The sequence below is a fragment of the Electrona antarctica genome, assembly GCF_951216825.1.
Source record: "Electrona antarctica genome assembly, chromosome: 17".
NCBI lineage: Eukaryota > Metazoa > Chordata > Actinopteri > Myctophiformes > Myctophidae > Electrona > Electrona antarctica.
In genome coordinates this window covers 32,528,326-32,543,846 of record NC_136798.1, presented here as the reverse complement: position 1 = coordinate 32,543,846, position 15,521 = coordinate 32,528,326, and the positions used below count along the sequence as shown (strand labels likewise).

The 15,521-nt window shown below is 44.5% G+C and overlaps 1 protein-coding gene across 3 annotated transcripts in view; it reads left to right on the top strand.

Moving 5' to 3' along the window:
• arid1b (AT-rich interactive domain 1B) overlaps positions 1-15,521 on the top strand; it is an 83,215-nt gene that overhangs the window by 46,057 nt on the left and 21,637 nt on the right. For all 3 annotated transcript variants that reach the window (XM_079526760.1, XM_079526759.1, XM_079526758.1), the window contains 3 exons: positions 3,782-4,181; positions 7,195-7,313; positions 8,749-8,903. In XM_079526760.1, the coding sequence (XP_079382886.1) occupies positions 3,782-4,181; positions 7,195-7,313; positions 8,749-8,903 (674 nt within the window). The remainder of the gene's footprint in view (positions 1-3,781; positions 4,182-7,194; positions 7,314-8,748; positions 8,904-15,521) is intronic.

Genomic DNA, 15,521 nt, shown 5'->3' with positions numbered 1-15,521 from the left:
CTATTTGTGTTGTATTTAGCAGGGAGTCACAGAGAGGACGTCTGGGGTGCTGAGGTTGGGCTGGTGGTACATGTTGTGGGACATTGTGGTGCTGGGGATGGGCACCACAACGTGTACCACCAGCCCATCCCCAGCACCACAATGCCCCACAACATGTAGCACCAGCCCATCCCCAGCACCCCAATGCCCCACAACATGTACCACCAGCCCATCCCCAGCACCCCAACATGTACCACCAGCCCAGCCCATCCCCAGCACCACAATGCCCCACAACGTGTACCACCAGCCCATTGTGGTGCTGGGGATGGGCTGGTGGTACATGTTGTGGTGCTGGGGATGGGCTGGTGGTACATGTTGTGGGGCATTGGGGGCATGAGGCAATTCACTGCTCACGCCTGCTAGCAACAAGCTGGTGCTAAGCATGATGGGAAGCACGCAGGATCTGATGTAACTATCCGTTAAGAGAAGAACACCGGGCCATTGAGAGCAGATGCACCATCTGGGGTTGTAAAAAAAAAGAAGAAGAAAAAAGAAGAAAGAAATGCACCTCCTACCATATAGTGGTTTTGTTGAAATGAGCTGAAATCAAGGTTTGCACTGAAACGGCCAGAGTCGAGGTATTGGCTTCACATAATACATAAATGGGAGTGACACTCGCTCCATTAAACGAGACTCTGCGGCTAATTACTGTAACTTGAAGTACTTTTTCATTTGCACAGGGTAGCCATGCCATTGTTAGACTTAACTGGCTTGAATCCACCTCCACATATACTGTAGTAGCCTACACATCTGAAAATGGTAATGGAAAACGTATCCATTCTTCTTACTACTTCAGTGTTGCGTAGCCATGCCCTCGTCTCTGCTCCTCGGTCGAGAAGAGGCTGACTTCTGATGTATAGGGGGCAGGTGGTAATTATATGTTCAGCAGTCTGCACAGACTCGCCGTACTTGCATGCTGCGTTGTCTGCCAAGACCCACTTTACATCAATCATGGATGAGTTGAAGCAGCTGACCCCAGTGTGTAGGCGGATCAGCAGGGACCATCCGTAACAGGTCTTCACCTATTGATGCCATCTCCCGAGATCCCCCATGTAGCGATGGATAAGCGATGTGTACCCGGCCCGGACGTCTCCCCCACTCCTGCTTCCAAGATGCTGGCAGCCATTGTCTTAATTGTCAGTCTTAGTGTAATGGGAGTGGTAGTGTGAGTGGGAGTTGCTTTCCTCCATCTATTATTACATTCTAGAGAATTCCACGCCCACAATGCAAATAAGCACAACGCAAATGTTATCGCAGCTTTGCGCGCAGTTCTGGTGGAGTATGCGGAAGTGCTGTTCACGCCTGAGCTTTGTGTCCGTGATATGCCAGTAATGCCACTGCTTTCACCTCTGCGTTTCCAACCCCGCTTGGTGGCTCTACTGACACATCACAGCGGGGCTCTCCTAGAACTGCAGTGATGCACCCTCTCCCTGTACTTTCCCTACCTCTCTCTATCCTTGCTCTACGTCATCTCTCTCTTATTCACGGAGAAAAAACAACACGGTCAGTGGCAAAAGTCACATCGATGCCTTTGTTGAAAATGTACGGTTTGTGTGTGTCTCTCTCACCCGGACACACCATAGAAACAACACGGATGCGTGGCGTTAGACGTGAGCGCACCTAGCTTCTATAGTTCCTTTACAATGGGCTACAATGATATGCATGCATCTTGAACAATGCCTACACCCTACAGATCGTTGATGTGATAATGTTGGCAACAGTGCTTGGCCTTGTGGTTCACTGTATGCACTTGGCAGCTCCAGTTGTGGTTGGTGTTGCAGCACAAGTGATTTTTCTACCTTTTTAGGGGACAGATACAGAGATGGACCACTAGTTCCCTTCAGCACCACACGCTAAAGATAAATGATTTTGATTCGATGTAGACGGACTGGGCCAAAAAACACAATGTTTTGGTTGAATTAGAGACTCTCTGTGAGACCTTACAGAGGACAAATTATTTTCTCAGTAGTGGTCAAATCTCTCGTCGACCACCACACTACCTCCAAAGTAATCCAACACCGTCTGGCGTCCGCAATATTACATATAATGACCTTACGGTCTACCTCAGCAACAGAAGACCAACGGGGGGGACAGGCTCAGCTGACAAAACAGCCTGTTTTGCTGTCCAGAAATCAAACCGTACCAACAAACATAGCCCAAGGCCGTGTTTCACACTGCCACCTTAAAACAGCCTGCTCAGCATCGCAGACACGGTACTTAATTATACCAATAATCATATCTAGTGGTGATGGCTGACGTTGCGCGTGTGTGTGTCCATAATTGTGTGGGGCAACTACTACATGCTTCAGAAGCCAAATTCTAACAGCAACCGGTAGATTTTGACTGTGCAACACGGAGCGAGATGAGACGGCTGTGGGGCTGCTATACTCCCCAGGGAGTGCGAGAAGCAGAACAACATGAGGCAATACTCACTCAGGCTGCGCACATCTCTCCCAGGCTAGCAGCTGCTGCTGCAGCGAGACAGGATGGGAAATCAGAGTGGTAATTATGCGTAAAACAGAGGCTGGCATAGCTTCAGTTCTAGCTATCAGCGACTGGAAGGCGGGAGAGAGGGTTGGGGGTGTGTTGTAAGGGTGACCGAAAGAACGACAGAGACTTTTTGTTTGTTTGTCTTGAAACCGCCTTGAACTGCGATTATAGCTAGTATGTCAAACCACATGAATCCTAGTGTCTCTATTCTTCTGGGCACGACATAAAAAATAGGCGAACATTTGTCGAAGCAGATCTAAAAGAGCTTGTGGACCGGCTACATGACACAAAGTGATATGCTATAGAAGGACAAAGGAGGGCATCACCTTAGGGGACCCTGGTCAACTGAAGTACATGGGGGTTAGGTTTGTAGTGACCAAAGACATTGTTTTTGGAACCTGTCCCAAATTTCATCAGGTGATAAATGTATTACCCTGTTGATATTCTTGGCGTCTCCATCTACTGTATCACCATCAGTCATTGTTATCAGTAATGCTGCTCAGGAATAAAACACTGACAACTGGAAAATAATTGTGGGCAGTGCTGCTCAAAGGATTTAGACCTGGAGAACCCAGAACAGTGGTTCCCAAACTAGTGAAACTAGCAGATCTACAAGCTCTCAACGCTTGTCTTCACGCCATGTTGTGAGGTGGTTCTAAACCTTTTTTTTTCATTATTATTTATTTCTGGTAATTATTAGATTTATTTTATTGTATTTGTTTTTTCAAAAAATGCTATCCCACGATTTTTGCAACCCATTTTTTCACCCAGTGTCAATTATCTAATGTAATCCTGGGCGCTACACTTCCTCTGCCAACCTGGGGGGGGGCAGCGGACTGGCCTCATGCTTCCTTCTATGCATGAAGGAAGTCGCGCAAATGTATTTTTTTCCTTCTTTTTTTAATGTTTGTTTTTGTGGCTTTCGCCTTTATTTTATATTTTTTTTATGGAGGGACAGACGCTAGGCTGACAGGAAATGGGGAGAGAGATGGGGGGTGACATGCAGTAAAGGCCGTCGGGATCGGGAGTCGAACCCGCGGCACACTGCCAGACTGGATTACCAGCCAAGGTGCCTGGACCGCTGAGCCACGGCCCAGGCCGCGCAAATGTATTCTAATATAAATAGAAATCATCTAAGCATATTGTCTGGCTACGCGAGACTACATATTTACAAATAATTGGTCCGCGGCACCAACATGGGTCACCTCTCCTAACCCTCCCTCTAATCCCCATCTCGTGCCCTCTCCTCCAGGTAACTACCCCCGCCCACCTCACTACGGCGGGGCCCCCAGTGCCAACTACAGTAGCGGTCCGGGAGCCCCCGGCGTGGCCAACAGCCTGGGCATGAACGCCGGGAGCCCCATGCACGGCCAGGGGCCCGGGCAGCCCTGCGGCTCCACGCCGGGGGGCCGAGGCCAGGGTCCGGGTCCCGGAGCTGGCGGGGCGGCCGGGCGCCCGTACCCCGGCGGAGGAGGAGGACCCAGTACCACCGTGGCGCCCACCTCCCCCGGTATGCCTCAGTCCGCGGGACAGGGCATGAGGCCTCCGGCGCCCAACGCCGTCGGCCGCAAGCCTCCCGAGACGGGCTCCATCAACAACGCCATGCCAGGGGTCAATAACTCTTCGTCCACTTCCTCTTCCCTGCAGGCCAGGTGAGGTTATGTTTGGGCTTAAGCATGTGTATGGTTGCTGTCGGGCAGAAACCTCTTATCTCCATATTCTAACTTATTGTGTTTTTTCCGTAAATTAAAGCCCTACCTGATCATACTGCAGCGTCACACAAGTGCATCAAATGTACCAGATCCACACGCTTGAAACCCGCTGTGACACATTTGTAGCTTGTATATCTGTTTTTTTTATTATTATTTTAACAGTTTTGGACTTATGAGGTTTCCACCCGACAGACGATATCCTGTACCTTCTCTACATACTGTACGTAGGTCTGCAGCTCATTCAAACGGGACTATTGATCAATTTCACCCTTTAGCCATTTGCTATGAATTTCTTCTTTTTTTACATAAAAAGATGTTTGACAACATCAGTGTTGGAACAAATATTGGAGATAGTTGACACTGCAGGAGATAATGGTACGTAGGTGTTCAGTTTACAATTTAGGCATTTAGCAGATGCTCTTAATTCAGATCGACTTACAGTAAGCAAGAACATCACATAGTTTAGTTTGTAGCCTATAACAATAGCGCTCCTACATGTGTACTGCTGTTACCTCCATATTTTTGTCAATTGGTTTTCTCTTGTGAAAGAAGGGTGGGTAGTTATTACCCTAATAATGTAATTATTGGGACAATGGCACAACCAGTAGACATACAGTACATGCATGGAAATGTTTTAATGCACTGCAATGCATAGTAATAATAAGCAGATGATGTGTTTTCGTTTTCTTACAGGGCTGTCACGACTGACATTTTACTTGACGGTTATTGTCGCACAGATAATTGCGATTAACTATTTAATTGTGTTTCTGTCGTTAAACATTGGCGCATTATGAATTATTTATGAATAAATAATAAAAAATAATTTATTTTTGATTCTAGGCAGCACAAGACAGATATAACAATTCACTTACATGATTTAATTTTGAGCTCGCAGATCGGCTATTTCCACTATTTTGTGAAAACTTGAATTGATCGTTACGATTATGCAAATAATTGCGATTAGGCGATTATTATGTTATAAAAATCACACCCGTGTAAGGGGTAAGGATAAGGGGCGCTCTTATCATCGTACAATACATCATCTCATTCCGGCCAATCACAAATTTGTGTCCTCACCTTCGTCATCAATGTTTGTCTTACACAATGTTTGTGTTTAAACTATGACGTAAAATTTGACGTAATTTGATCCTGACGTAAAATTTACAGTACACTATGATGTAAAATTCTCCATTCATTGTCATTCATGGGAATTTAATTTTTGTGTAGGACAAAGTTTGCGGACACACACTAAAAGCTGGAAATAGGAGGGGCTAGCGCCCCTCAATAATTGTGACAGGCCTACTTGCATATCGTATTCATTAAAGATTCAATTTTGAAAAGCGTTTACAATTTTTGTTTCACTTTTTGCACACCCTCACCCCTCCTCCCGACATCCCTTCCCTTCCCCTCACCCCCCTCCCCTCTCTTTCCTACAGGCCCCCCTACGCGCGCTCCCCGGTCTATCCCTCCAGCAACCAGCAGCAGCAGCCTTGGCCGGGCGCGCGCCCTACGCTCTCTCCTTCGCCCCATCATCCCCACCCTCACCACCCTCACCACCACCACCCTGCTGCTCCTCCTCCTCCTCCTCCCCCCTCCTCTCAACCCCACCACCCCCATCACCACCACCCCCACCCCTCCTCCCAACAGCAGCAGACTAGCGGTGCTCAGGGGGGGCCCCCCGCGGCGCCTCTGCCTGCCCCAGAGCATTATGGGTAGGTGTGGGGGGCTTTTAGTCTTTACAGGAGGAGCCTGGCAGACACATTGTTACTACACAACAATAAATGAAGTATTATTATTAATATAAAGATACACAAAATCATAATATAAAAAAGGTGAAGTGAGGGGCGGCCACTGTGGCGTGGTTAAAGCAAAAAAAAAAAAGTAGATTTTGCTGCCACATGACGTCACTGGGGGCATGCTTAAAACGGCATGAATAAGACAAACCGTCAAAAATCACACTTGTGTGAAGTGAGGGGCACCTTTATGGCTGCCACTTGACGTCACACACAAAAGCCAGAAGTTGGTGGGTCTAGCGCCTCATAAATAAATAAATAATAATTATATATGATAAAGAAATATACAGATCTATATAAGTATATATATATACAGCGTACTCTGCAATATATAAGTATATATATGATATATCTTCTCATTGGCATTTTTGTACCTATTGCCATTCAGTATTATTGCTTTCATAAGCAATGTGGTAGATTCAAGCGGTGCTGGTGTAGTCTGACATTCTCGGCAAATATGCAAATATAGCCGTAGCATGAATATGAAAGAGGAGAGCCTCTAGTTAAGGAACCGCTGATGCATTTTTGCGAAGGAAAGATGAGCTCCAAAACACACTACCAGAAATAATTATCAGCAGTAATGTAAAACAGTCGTGCAATAATTAAGGTATGGTTCCTTTAATGATTCCTTTTCATTTCTTCTTACAGCGGCTTTTTGACACAGTATCAGATGTTAATCCCTGTGCCTGCCAGGCTCTGCACTATACTATGCTTATACAGTACTAACGGAACTACTGATAGAACTGTTGAGCTGCAGCTGAATCACTGACACACAGGATGGACTGACTAACTAACCGCAAGCTCTCCTCTCCTCTCCTCTCCAACTAACTCGTTGATAAATTGCTGTGTTCAATTCTGCTCTTTGAGTAGCGTTGCTTGTTTCTTTTTCTTAGGATTTGATGATTTATGATTTACTTATGTGCTTGACTTTCTTTTTTTCCCAGATTCTCTCTCTCTCTCTCTCTCTCTCTCTCTCTCTCTCTCTCTCTCCCCCCCCCCACCCCACCTTGTTGCATTTTCAGATGTGGTGATGACCGCACTAACTGCACGGCTGCCATGTCAACTTGAACCGTAACCCTCTGCTTCCTCTCTGACGGCACAGCTGGACATATGAGTCATCGTCATTTCAGTTTTTGACTGTGTTGTCTGTTGGTGTTCAGGCAGGGTAGCTACCCAGGCATGGGGCCGATGGGAGGAGGCGCCCCCTACAGCCAGCAGACAGGAACCAACTCCGGGAGGATGACTCCCCAGGGGCCACACTACAACGCCCCACCATCAGGTAAGGCCGCTAGTAGTAGTCGGACCCAAGACAGAAATGGCAAGATTTTTAGGAGATGGGAAGCAGGTTACCCAATGGAAGAGTGAAGGTGAACACAGCTTCTGAACTATTCTTTAGCTCCATGGTCACTGAACTAAATATTGGATCCGATCGTCACAAGCCACACAATATTCCCAAGATTTTCATATTGAAATTTAGAGAGGCAAATCAGGAGAAAATCTACTTTATTATCGACCTTTCTCTGTCCCAGCAACACACACTCGTGGGATCTAGCACCAGTAAACAGGACGTCCGTGAGATTTTCCGTCTGACGCCCACTTAGGAGACCATTTGTAGGATTTGTGTACCATGTCTCGTGAAAACAATCGTCTCCAATCGGGATGTACTATCTTCCTAAATTAACTATCTTTGGTAGTATCCCTTCATCTTGTTTTAGTTCAATGACCTCCACTTAAAGGGGCGTTCCGGACAACCTCTATTCTTACCGTAATACCACGACCTTAATCCATTGACCAATGGAAGTATAGAAAATAAATAAATAAATAAACTCCATACTGAGCGTTCCTCAGTGTTTTAACCGCACGGCCAGTCAAACGCTAAAGCTCTTCTTAAATTGTGCAAAAAAAATATTTATTTTCTTTTATTATTATTTGTCACTCTGTCTCGTCCTGCTTCCTGCAGAACTCCCCTTTAAGCCCTTTTACACTTAGTTGATTGGAGTCTATACTATAGGTCCGCTGGGATTTTCCTTTGCACCAAATGTCTTCGCAGAGTTAACCCATTTTGGGCGGGAACCCCTTTTGGTGTTTTAAACATTATGTTGTAAATCAGCTATTGAAAAATAGCAGATCTACAAGCTCATAGCGCGCCACCGAGTGGCGCGCTACGAGCTTGTAGGTCTGCTATTTTTGAAAAATCGTGAAAATATTTATTTCAGAAAACTGGAAGATTTAGATGATGTTGATGGTGACATAATGAAGATATGGTGACGTAATTAGGATATGTTTCAGGGTCTGGTGAATTATAGGTAATGTCTGTACAGTATATGTATACATGTATGTAATCTGAAACCTATCTTTATTACGTCACTATCCAAAGCCAGTTATAACCCGGCATTGATCCATATCTTAATTACGTCACCATCAACATCAGTATATTTACCTCTGAGCATACGCATAAAAAAGCCAGCCGACCACAGTATAGTACTTTCAACTTACATACATGTATACATACATACGTTACCCGTTACCCAAACAATACTGAAACATATCATAAGTACCTTCGTAATTAATTTCAATGTTTTACAGAGAGGCTGAGATTTTAAAGTTCGTAGCGGTCGACAGTACTTAGGTAAAGGCATAATAAGTAGGCACTCGATAGAGTGCAGTTCTAGTTGTTATTATTATGAAGTTGAGGTCTAATTTACACTATCCAGGGCCCATGATGATGTCACCAGAGGGGATGGGCGGTCCTCCGGACCCCAAGCAGAGGGCGGACCTAAATAAAGAGGGAAACGCCCTCAACGCAGAACCACCCAAATCAGAACCACCCAAATCAGAACCACCCAAATCAGACCCACCCAAACCCAAGGTAAGTTCCTCCAGATCTATTAACCAATCAGACTGGCTGTTTCCCCTGTCAATCATCCTTGCTTCCCCGTTCCCCGCCTCCCTCTGCGCATGCCCTTAACAGCATGTGTTTGACGAATGCAAACAACAAAATGCGACAAACGCAGCTTCTTTAATTACAAATAGGGGAAAAGTAACGTAAAGTCGTTGCTGTCGGGCAGAAACCCGGTATCTCCAGGTTCATATTTCAACGATTTATATTTATTCCTAAATGAATGCCCTACAATAGTGTTGCGTAGAGAGTAGCGAAAATAACCGATCCACGTGAGCCTTTGCAGTCTATTTCCATCTGTGGGTTTTATAAATATTTAACAAATGAAAAGTATCAACAAGAGCCTGTGACTCAATAAGTACACTGGATCCATCGTTTCCATTTCCTGAAAAGTGACTGTTTTGGACATACAAGGTTTCCAGCCGACAGCCACAAAGTGTAATACTGGATGTTGAAACCGGGAAGAGGGCTCAGAAATGGGATCCTTTTTACCGCTGGGGTTTGAGCTGTTGCGTGTTTGTGTGCTTCGTGAGTCTGAGGCGTTACATGTTCGTGTGCTTCGCTGACGTACATTCACGCGTCGCCTGATGTTTCAATGAGTTTCGAGAGTTGACAAAGGCACGTACCAAAAATAACCACCATCTCCATAAAACCAAGAAAGAAGTCACAGCGTGCTCCGGAACACCCACTCCTTTCTGTTCCCACCTCTTGTCTTGTTTCTCCTCACACACACACACGCGTTGAGTTTGGTTTCAAGTTGCTTCCCCAGCGTCTCTCCTCTGCTACCTTTAACCCATTCAGGCCTGACGTCGAAATAAAAAAAACGTTCGCTCTGAAAGAATATATATTCAAAGATTTGTGCCGCATTTTTACGATTTTTCAAAAATAGCAGACCTACAAGTTCATAGCGCGCCACTCGGTGGCGCGCTATGAGCTTGTAGATCTGCTATTTTTCAATAGCTAAAGTACAACATAATGCTTAGTTAAAACACCAAAAGGGGTTCCCGCCCCAAAATGGGTTAAAAGCTATAATATGACACAGATGCGTCCTCAGGTCTAAATGGGTTAAGACTGTATCCGGACGTGGGAAAACTCACTTTATATTTTTGGGCTCTGTGTGCATTCCTTCTCTCAACCCTGGCCTCGTTATCCAATAGAGAAGGTGTAGTTTGATCGGGGATGCGGTGCTAGGATGGGTGTCTTTCAAAGGACTGTGTCGATCTGTGACCTGCTCTGCCTGAATAAGTCAGTTTAAATATTATCTGTTCACACAGTTTTCCGTGAGAAATGAAGGGTGAATAAAGCAAGTCAAATGTCGATGATGGCTCACTTTAAGTTAAATGCAGTTCCCGAAAGAAGACGTTCGCTTTATAATGAGGCCAATATTACTCTAAATATTTGGACTCATGCCGTATTGACTGAGCTAGTATAAATTATGGAATACCGTAGTTATAACCATCGACTGTCTGCAATGTTTTGAGAATGTCAATTTTCTTCCGTTAAATGTCTTGGTTTCTCTAAATCAATGTTTCAAATGTGGGTCTTGAGCATTAACGTTTGTAACCCCTGCTCTAAATAGGGTTTTTGATTGATTGAATAATTTATTAACCGTTTGCAAAAAGTGCAGAGTTACAGTACAATAATGCTAAAAACTGAAATGATAACGCAATAAGCAAAAATTTATTAAGATATAATTATTTTACAATACTATAGAAGCAATCCATCTATAGGTTCAGTGACATGCGACTGCTTTCAGTAGAGCAGGTGACGTGTGACACTTGCTGTCCTGCTTTGTGTTGTGATGTCGGTGCTGATTAGAGGCCTGGAGCTGTGTTTTGATACTACAGTAGATGTGTTTATTGATCTTGTCTCTGGACAGTCATCATTCTGCATCCAGCCATTTATGTCTGATTTTCTGAATGACTTCGTTATTCGGAATCGGGACTTATGCCCTTATCTTCTGAGCGATCATCCTTGTCGATTACTTTAAAAAAGAAAACTAAATCGAGTGAATCGATTAGTCTCATTCAAACTCCTATTTTATACTTTATTGTACAACGGTTGTAAACAGCAGCTGACAATAGCATATCATCAGATCTTAATTTTATTATTGATTTATTTGTATTAGCTGTTGCACACCTTACTCCATTACATGTATGGATGATGTGTTCCAATCCGTACTGCTCTGTGTGGCACATGGTTATAACCTGACAATGTTGTGCGTGGTGTACACCTGTCTCTCCTGCTTTGGCTGTGTTCGTCTGAACACTAACCTAGCTTTAGGAATGGTTTGGCCGCTTTTCTGCCTTGATACTGTGTGTCTGCGTGGTGTGTGTGTCTGTGTGTGTGTGTGTGGTGGGGGCTGTCACAATTATTACATAATCGCCCAATTGCAATTACTTAATATAATCACAATTATTCTGCATAATCGTAATTGTTTTCATGTTGGAAAAGGTTCATACATTTTCAGACATTTCCCCCAAATAGCAGATCTACAAGCGTACAACGTGTCACTTAGTGACGCCTTGTAAGCTTGTACATCACCTATTTGTACATATTTTTGGGAATGTATAAAATAATTCAATAATTCAATATGTCAATAATGTATAAGTCATTTGTCATATGTGCCCTGTGCAGTTTTTGAGTATGATGCCTTTTAGGCACATGATGCCTAAAAGGCAATTAATCATCAACTTAAATGTTGTAATCGTGACAGCCCAGCCCTAGAGGTGGTCCTACATGTGTGTGAGCACATTTGTATTCCCTGTCCTCCTGTCCCCTGCCACAGGACGGCTACAGCTCTCACTGTCCCCTGTCCCAGCCCCACCCCGCCCCGTCCCCCATCATGTCCCCCAGCTCTGCTGGACTGTCCTCCTGTCATGCAGAGCACAGCGATAGTATTAACAGCCCCGCCTGGCCCAGGACTCCCAACAGCCCTGTAAGTGCCTCAAAAGCACACAGAAAATGGCTTTTTACTCTCAGATATATATATATTTTATCTACAGCATTTTTCATCATAGGTAACATAAAGGAACACGTGTGCACCTTGGGGATTAGCAGTATTATTGTAAGTGTAGTAGGAAGGGGGCCGTTATGGATTATTATGCTTAAACGTTATGCCACTGAAAAGTATTATGTTCCCAACAGAATTCTCGTTAACCCATTTTGACCTGAGATCAGATTCTAAAAATGTCTTCTACATCCTGACAGTTTTCTGAAAAAGCTATGTTTCTGTGTCAGTCGATTTTTCAAAAATAGCAGACCTACAAGCTTGTAAGCGCGCCACTCGGTGGCCCTAACCTAAGGCGTTACGTAAAGAAACTACTTTTTGCTGTAACTAGTAAGCTAACTAGTTACCGTTTCCCATTCAGTAAGGCCGTTATAGTTACTGCACATGCGTTACCAGCGTTCTGTGATGTGATCCAAGTGAAACCGTAAACGTTTCCCCCTGCAGCGACGTGAGTCCATCTGTCATCTTAGAGGCGGCTGCTCTGCTCCTTTCATTGTCAATGGCATTTAATGTTTGTGTTAGCACAAAAAGACCATTTGCTCAGACACATATGACGTACCTTTCATTATCAATGGCAAATGTGACACAAGTTAGGACAAAGCTGTATATAGCCCCATTATTGACCTTAGTTTTAAACCAGCCCTCGTCTGACTGGCTGGGACCTAAACCAGCCCTCATCTGATTGGCTGGGCCGTAAACCAGCCAACATCTGATTGGCTGGGCTCTAACCAGCCCTCTTCTGATTGGCTGTGCCCTAAACTCGCCCTCATCTGATTGGCTGGGCATTAAACCAGCCCTAATCTGTTTGGCTGGGCTCTAACCAGCCCTCTTCTGATTGGCTGGGCCCCAACCAGCCCTCTTCTGATTGGCTGGGCCCTAAACCAGCCCTCATCAGATTGGCTGCGCCCTAAACCAGCCATCATCTTATTGGCCGGGCTCTAACAGCCCTCTTCTGATTGGCTGGCCCCTAAACCAGCCCTAGGGCTCTAACCAGCCCTCTTCTGATTGGCTGGGCCCCAAACCAGCCCTCATCTGATTGGCTGTGCCCTAAACAGGCCCTCTTCTGAATGGCTGGCCTCTAACCAGCCCTCTTCTGAATGGCTGCGCCCTAAACAGGCCCTCTTCTGATTTAGCCTGGTTAATAAACCAGACCGAATCAGCCGTTGGCAAAAAAAAATTGCCTGCCAGCGGATTAGGGTCTGGCGAGGCTCAGTAGCACGCCTCTTTCCTACAACCGAGAACAGGTCGGGCCAATCGGGACACGGTATGCAATATGGGCGGGCTTTGGTACAGTGACGTTCAATGCTTGAGACCTTTGACTGACAGTAGCTCTGACCAATTGCGTCAAAGAGAAAATGTTTGAACCCGCCCCCCGGGAAATGAAATCCAAGTGGAGCCAGCCCAGACTAATATACCGCGACAGTGTTGTGTGATATTAGTCTGGCTTATTAGCCAGGCTACTTCTGATTGGCTGCACCCTAAATAGGCCCTCTTCTGATTGGCTGGGCTCTAACCAGCCTCTTCTGATTGGCTGTGCCCTAAACAGGCCCTCTTCTATGAATGAACGGAACAACTATTGAGGGCCACTTCCCTACTTCCGATGATACTAATTAAGCCTCTGTTCCATTTAGTGTAGTGGTTCTCAAACCTTTTTATTTCAAGGGCCCCCATAAGTGAACTCATTTGTACACACTGAGACCTACTGGTGTAGCAGAGTGTTTCCAGTGAGCCAACAATAGCAGCACCCTAACTGTTTTTAATTATTAAAACATTTTCAAAAAACATTCCCCCCAAAAAAGCCTTTTTTCAGTAATTTCATGAAGAAATAAAATAAATTCTATACATATATATATATATACACAAATGTTTAAGTAGTAAGTAGTGAAAATAGCCGATCTACAAGTTCACAATGCGGTGCAAAGCTGGGCTAAAAAGACCTTGCAGATGCTATTTTCACTAGTTTGGGTTCCGGCCAAACATCTAATTTCTCTTCTGGGTCATGGGCTAAAAGGTTTGGGAACCACTGGCCTACACCATCCACAGACCAAAGTAGGGGTCGGCACTTGGCAGTGGCATGGATTGTACAAACTTCTAAACTACTTAAGACAAAGTGTGTCACTTAAAAAAGAACTCATGAGTTGTAGTTGTATATCTTTTTGAAGCAGATAACGTCCTTACATGTTTTTCACGTGTGAGCACGTGTTCTGCTCCGAATGCAGCTTACAGTTTATTTGTAGGAATGGGAGGTTTCTTTTTTTGATCACTTGTCCAGATTATTCTTGTAAATATCTTTTTTTTTTTTTAGCTTCTGAATGTTTCGAGACCACATGGTCTCGTTGGAATGCCCCTAAAGACAGCACAGGCTGCCACAAAACAAAAGTCTGTAAGGAGGCAGGAGCACATGTTTGTCAAGATTCTAAGTAGTCTGTTTGATGTTTTTTTTTTGTCCTAAATGTTTGGGTTTAGGAGCATATAATCTCTGCCGTCAAGCCCTGGTTTCTGCTGCTGTCATATAAAAAGCTCTTGCAACTCCAGTTTGGACCGTCTGTGAATTTTGTCCCCCAAATCACAGCAATAATTTATCCACCTTTTATGGTCCAGAGGCCCATAAAACCCACTCGGAACCCACTGAATTATGTCAGTACTTCACATTCGGTCCGTCTGAAAATAGACGAGGAGGAGGGTACAGGATTTTCATCTGACAGTCGCGTTCAACAACTAAATACCTTGTACATGTATTGCTGTATTGTTCTCATGGTTCTCTGTGTGGCTGTCCAAACAGCTTTAAAAAAAAGTTTGTCAGTCTACGTGTTTGTTTTGAGTCTAAAAATGTGAAGCGTGAGACTTTCTCATTAAAATGTGGAATGTTCCTGAGGTTCTAAAAGGGCCCGCGTCCTCAAGGTTCTAGAGTGTGTGTTCCCATAGCAACCAGTGTGGCCAGGGATTGGTTTCAGTGTACTGAGGAGGATAGAAACACGTACAGGACAGGACATCTTGACGTCCTTTCTAGCTTCATAGTGTCTTTAAAACCTTGCAGGGTACATCTAATCTCTAATACTAGTGGTTCTCAAACATTTTATAGTCAAGGACGCCTAAATTGATATGTACTTTATTTGGCTTCATCTTGAAATGTTTTGAAAATGCACCAGCTCACAACGTGTGAATATCCTAAGTATAAAAGAGGGTTAAAGTGGTTAAACTGTTTTGCTGGGGACCTCACTTTGAGAACCACTGCTATATACATTATTATTATTATTATTATTACAACTGTATAACCATACTTTAAGCCCTATTTACTTGTTCATAAGTATATGGCCAAGTATACTTACGGCTGAAATGAATTTGTCAGATTGTTCTCGTCTCCATCTCTCTCTATTGCTTCCAACTGTAACCTCTGTTTTTCCAGGAACTGCCTCCAGTAAATGGACAGACGGATAGAGATATATGGTTTAACTGTGTCATCCAGGATGCTTAGAGAAAATATTTTTAATATTAACGTCTGGCCCATGAATGTCTTGGTAATATGGCCCAGCATTAGCAGCATGCACGGCATGCATTATGTTGGTGTCTGATGATTG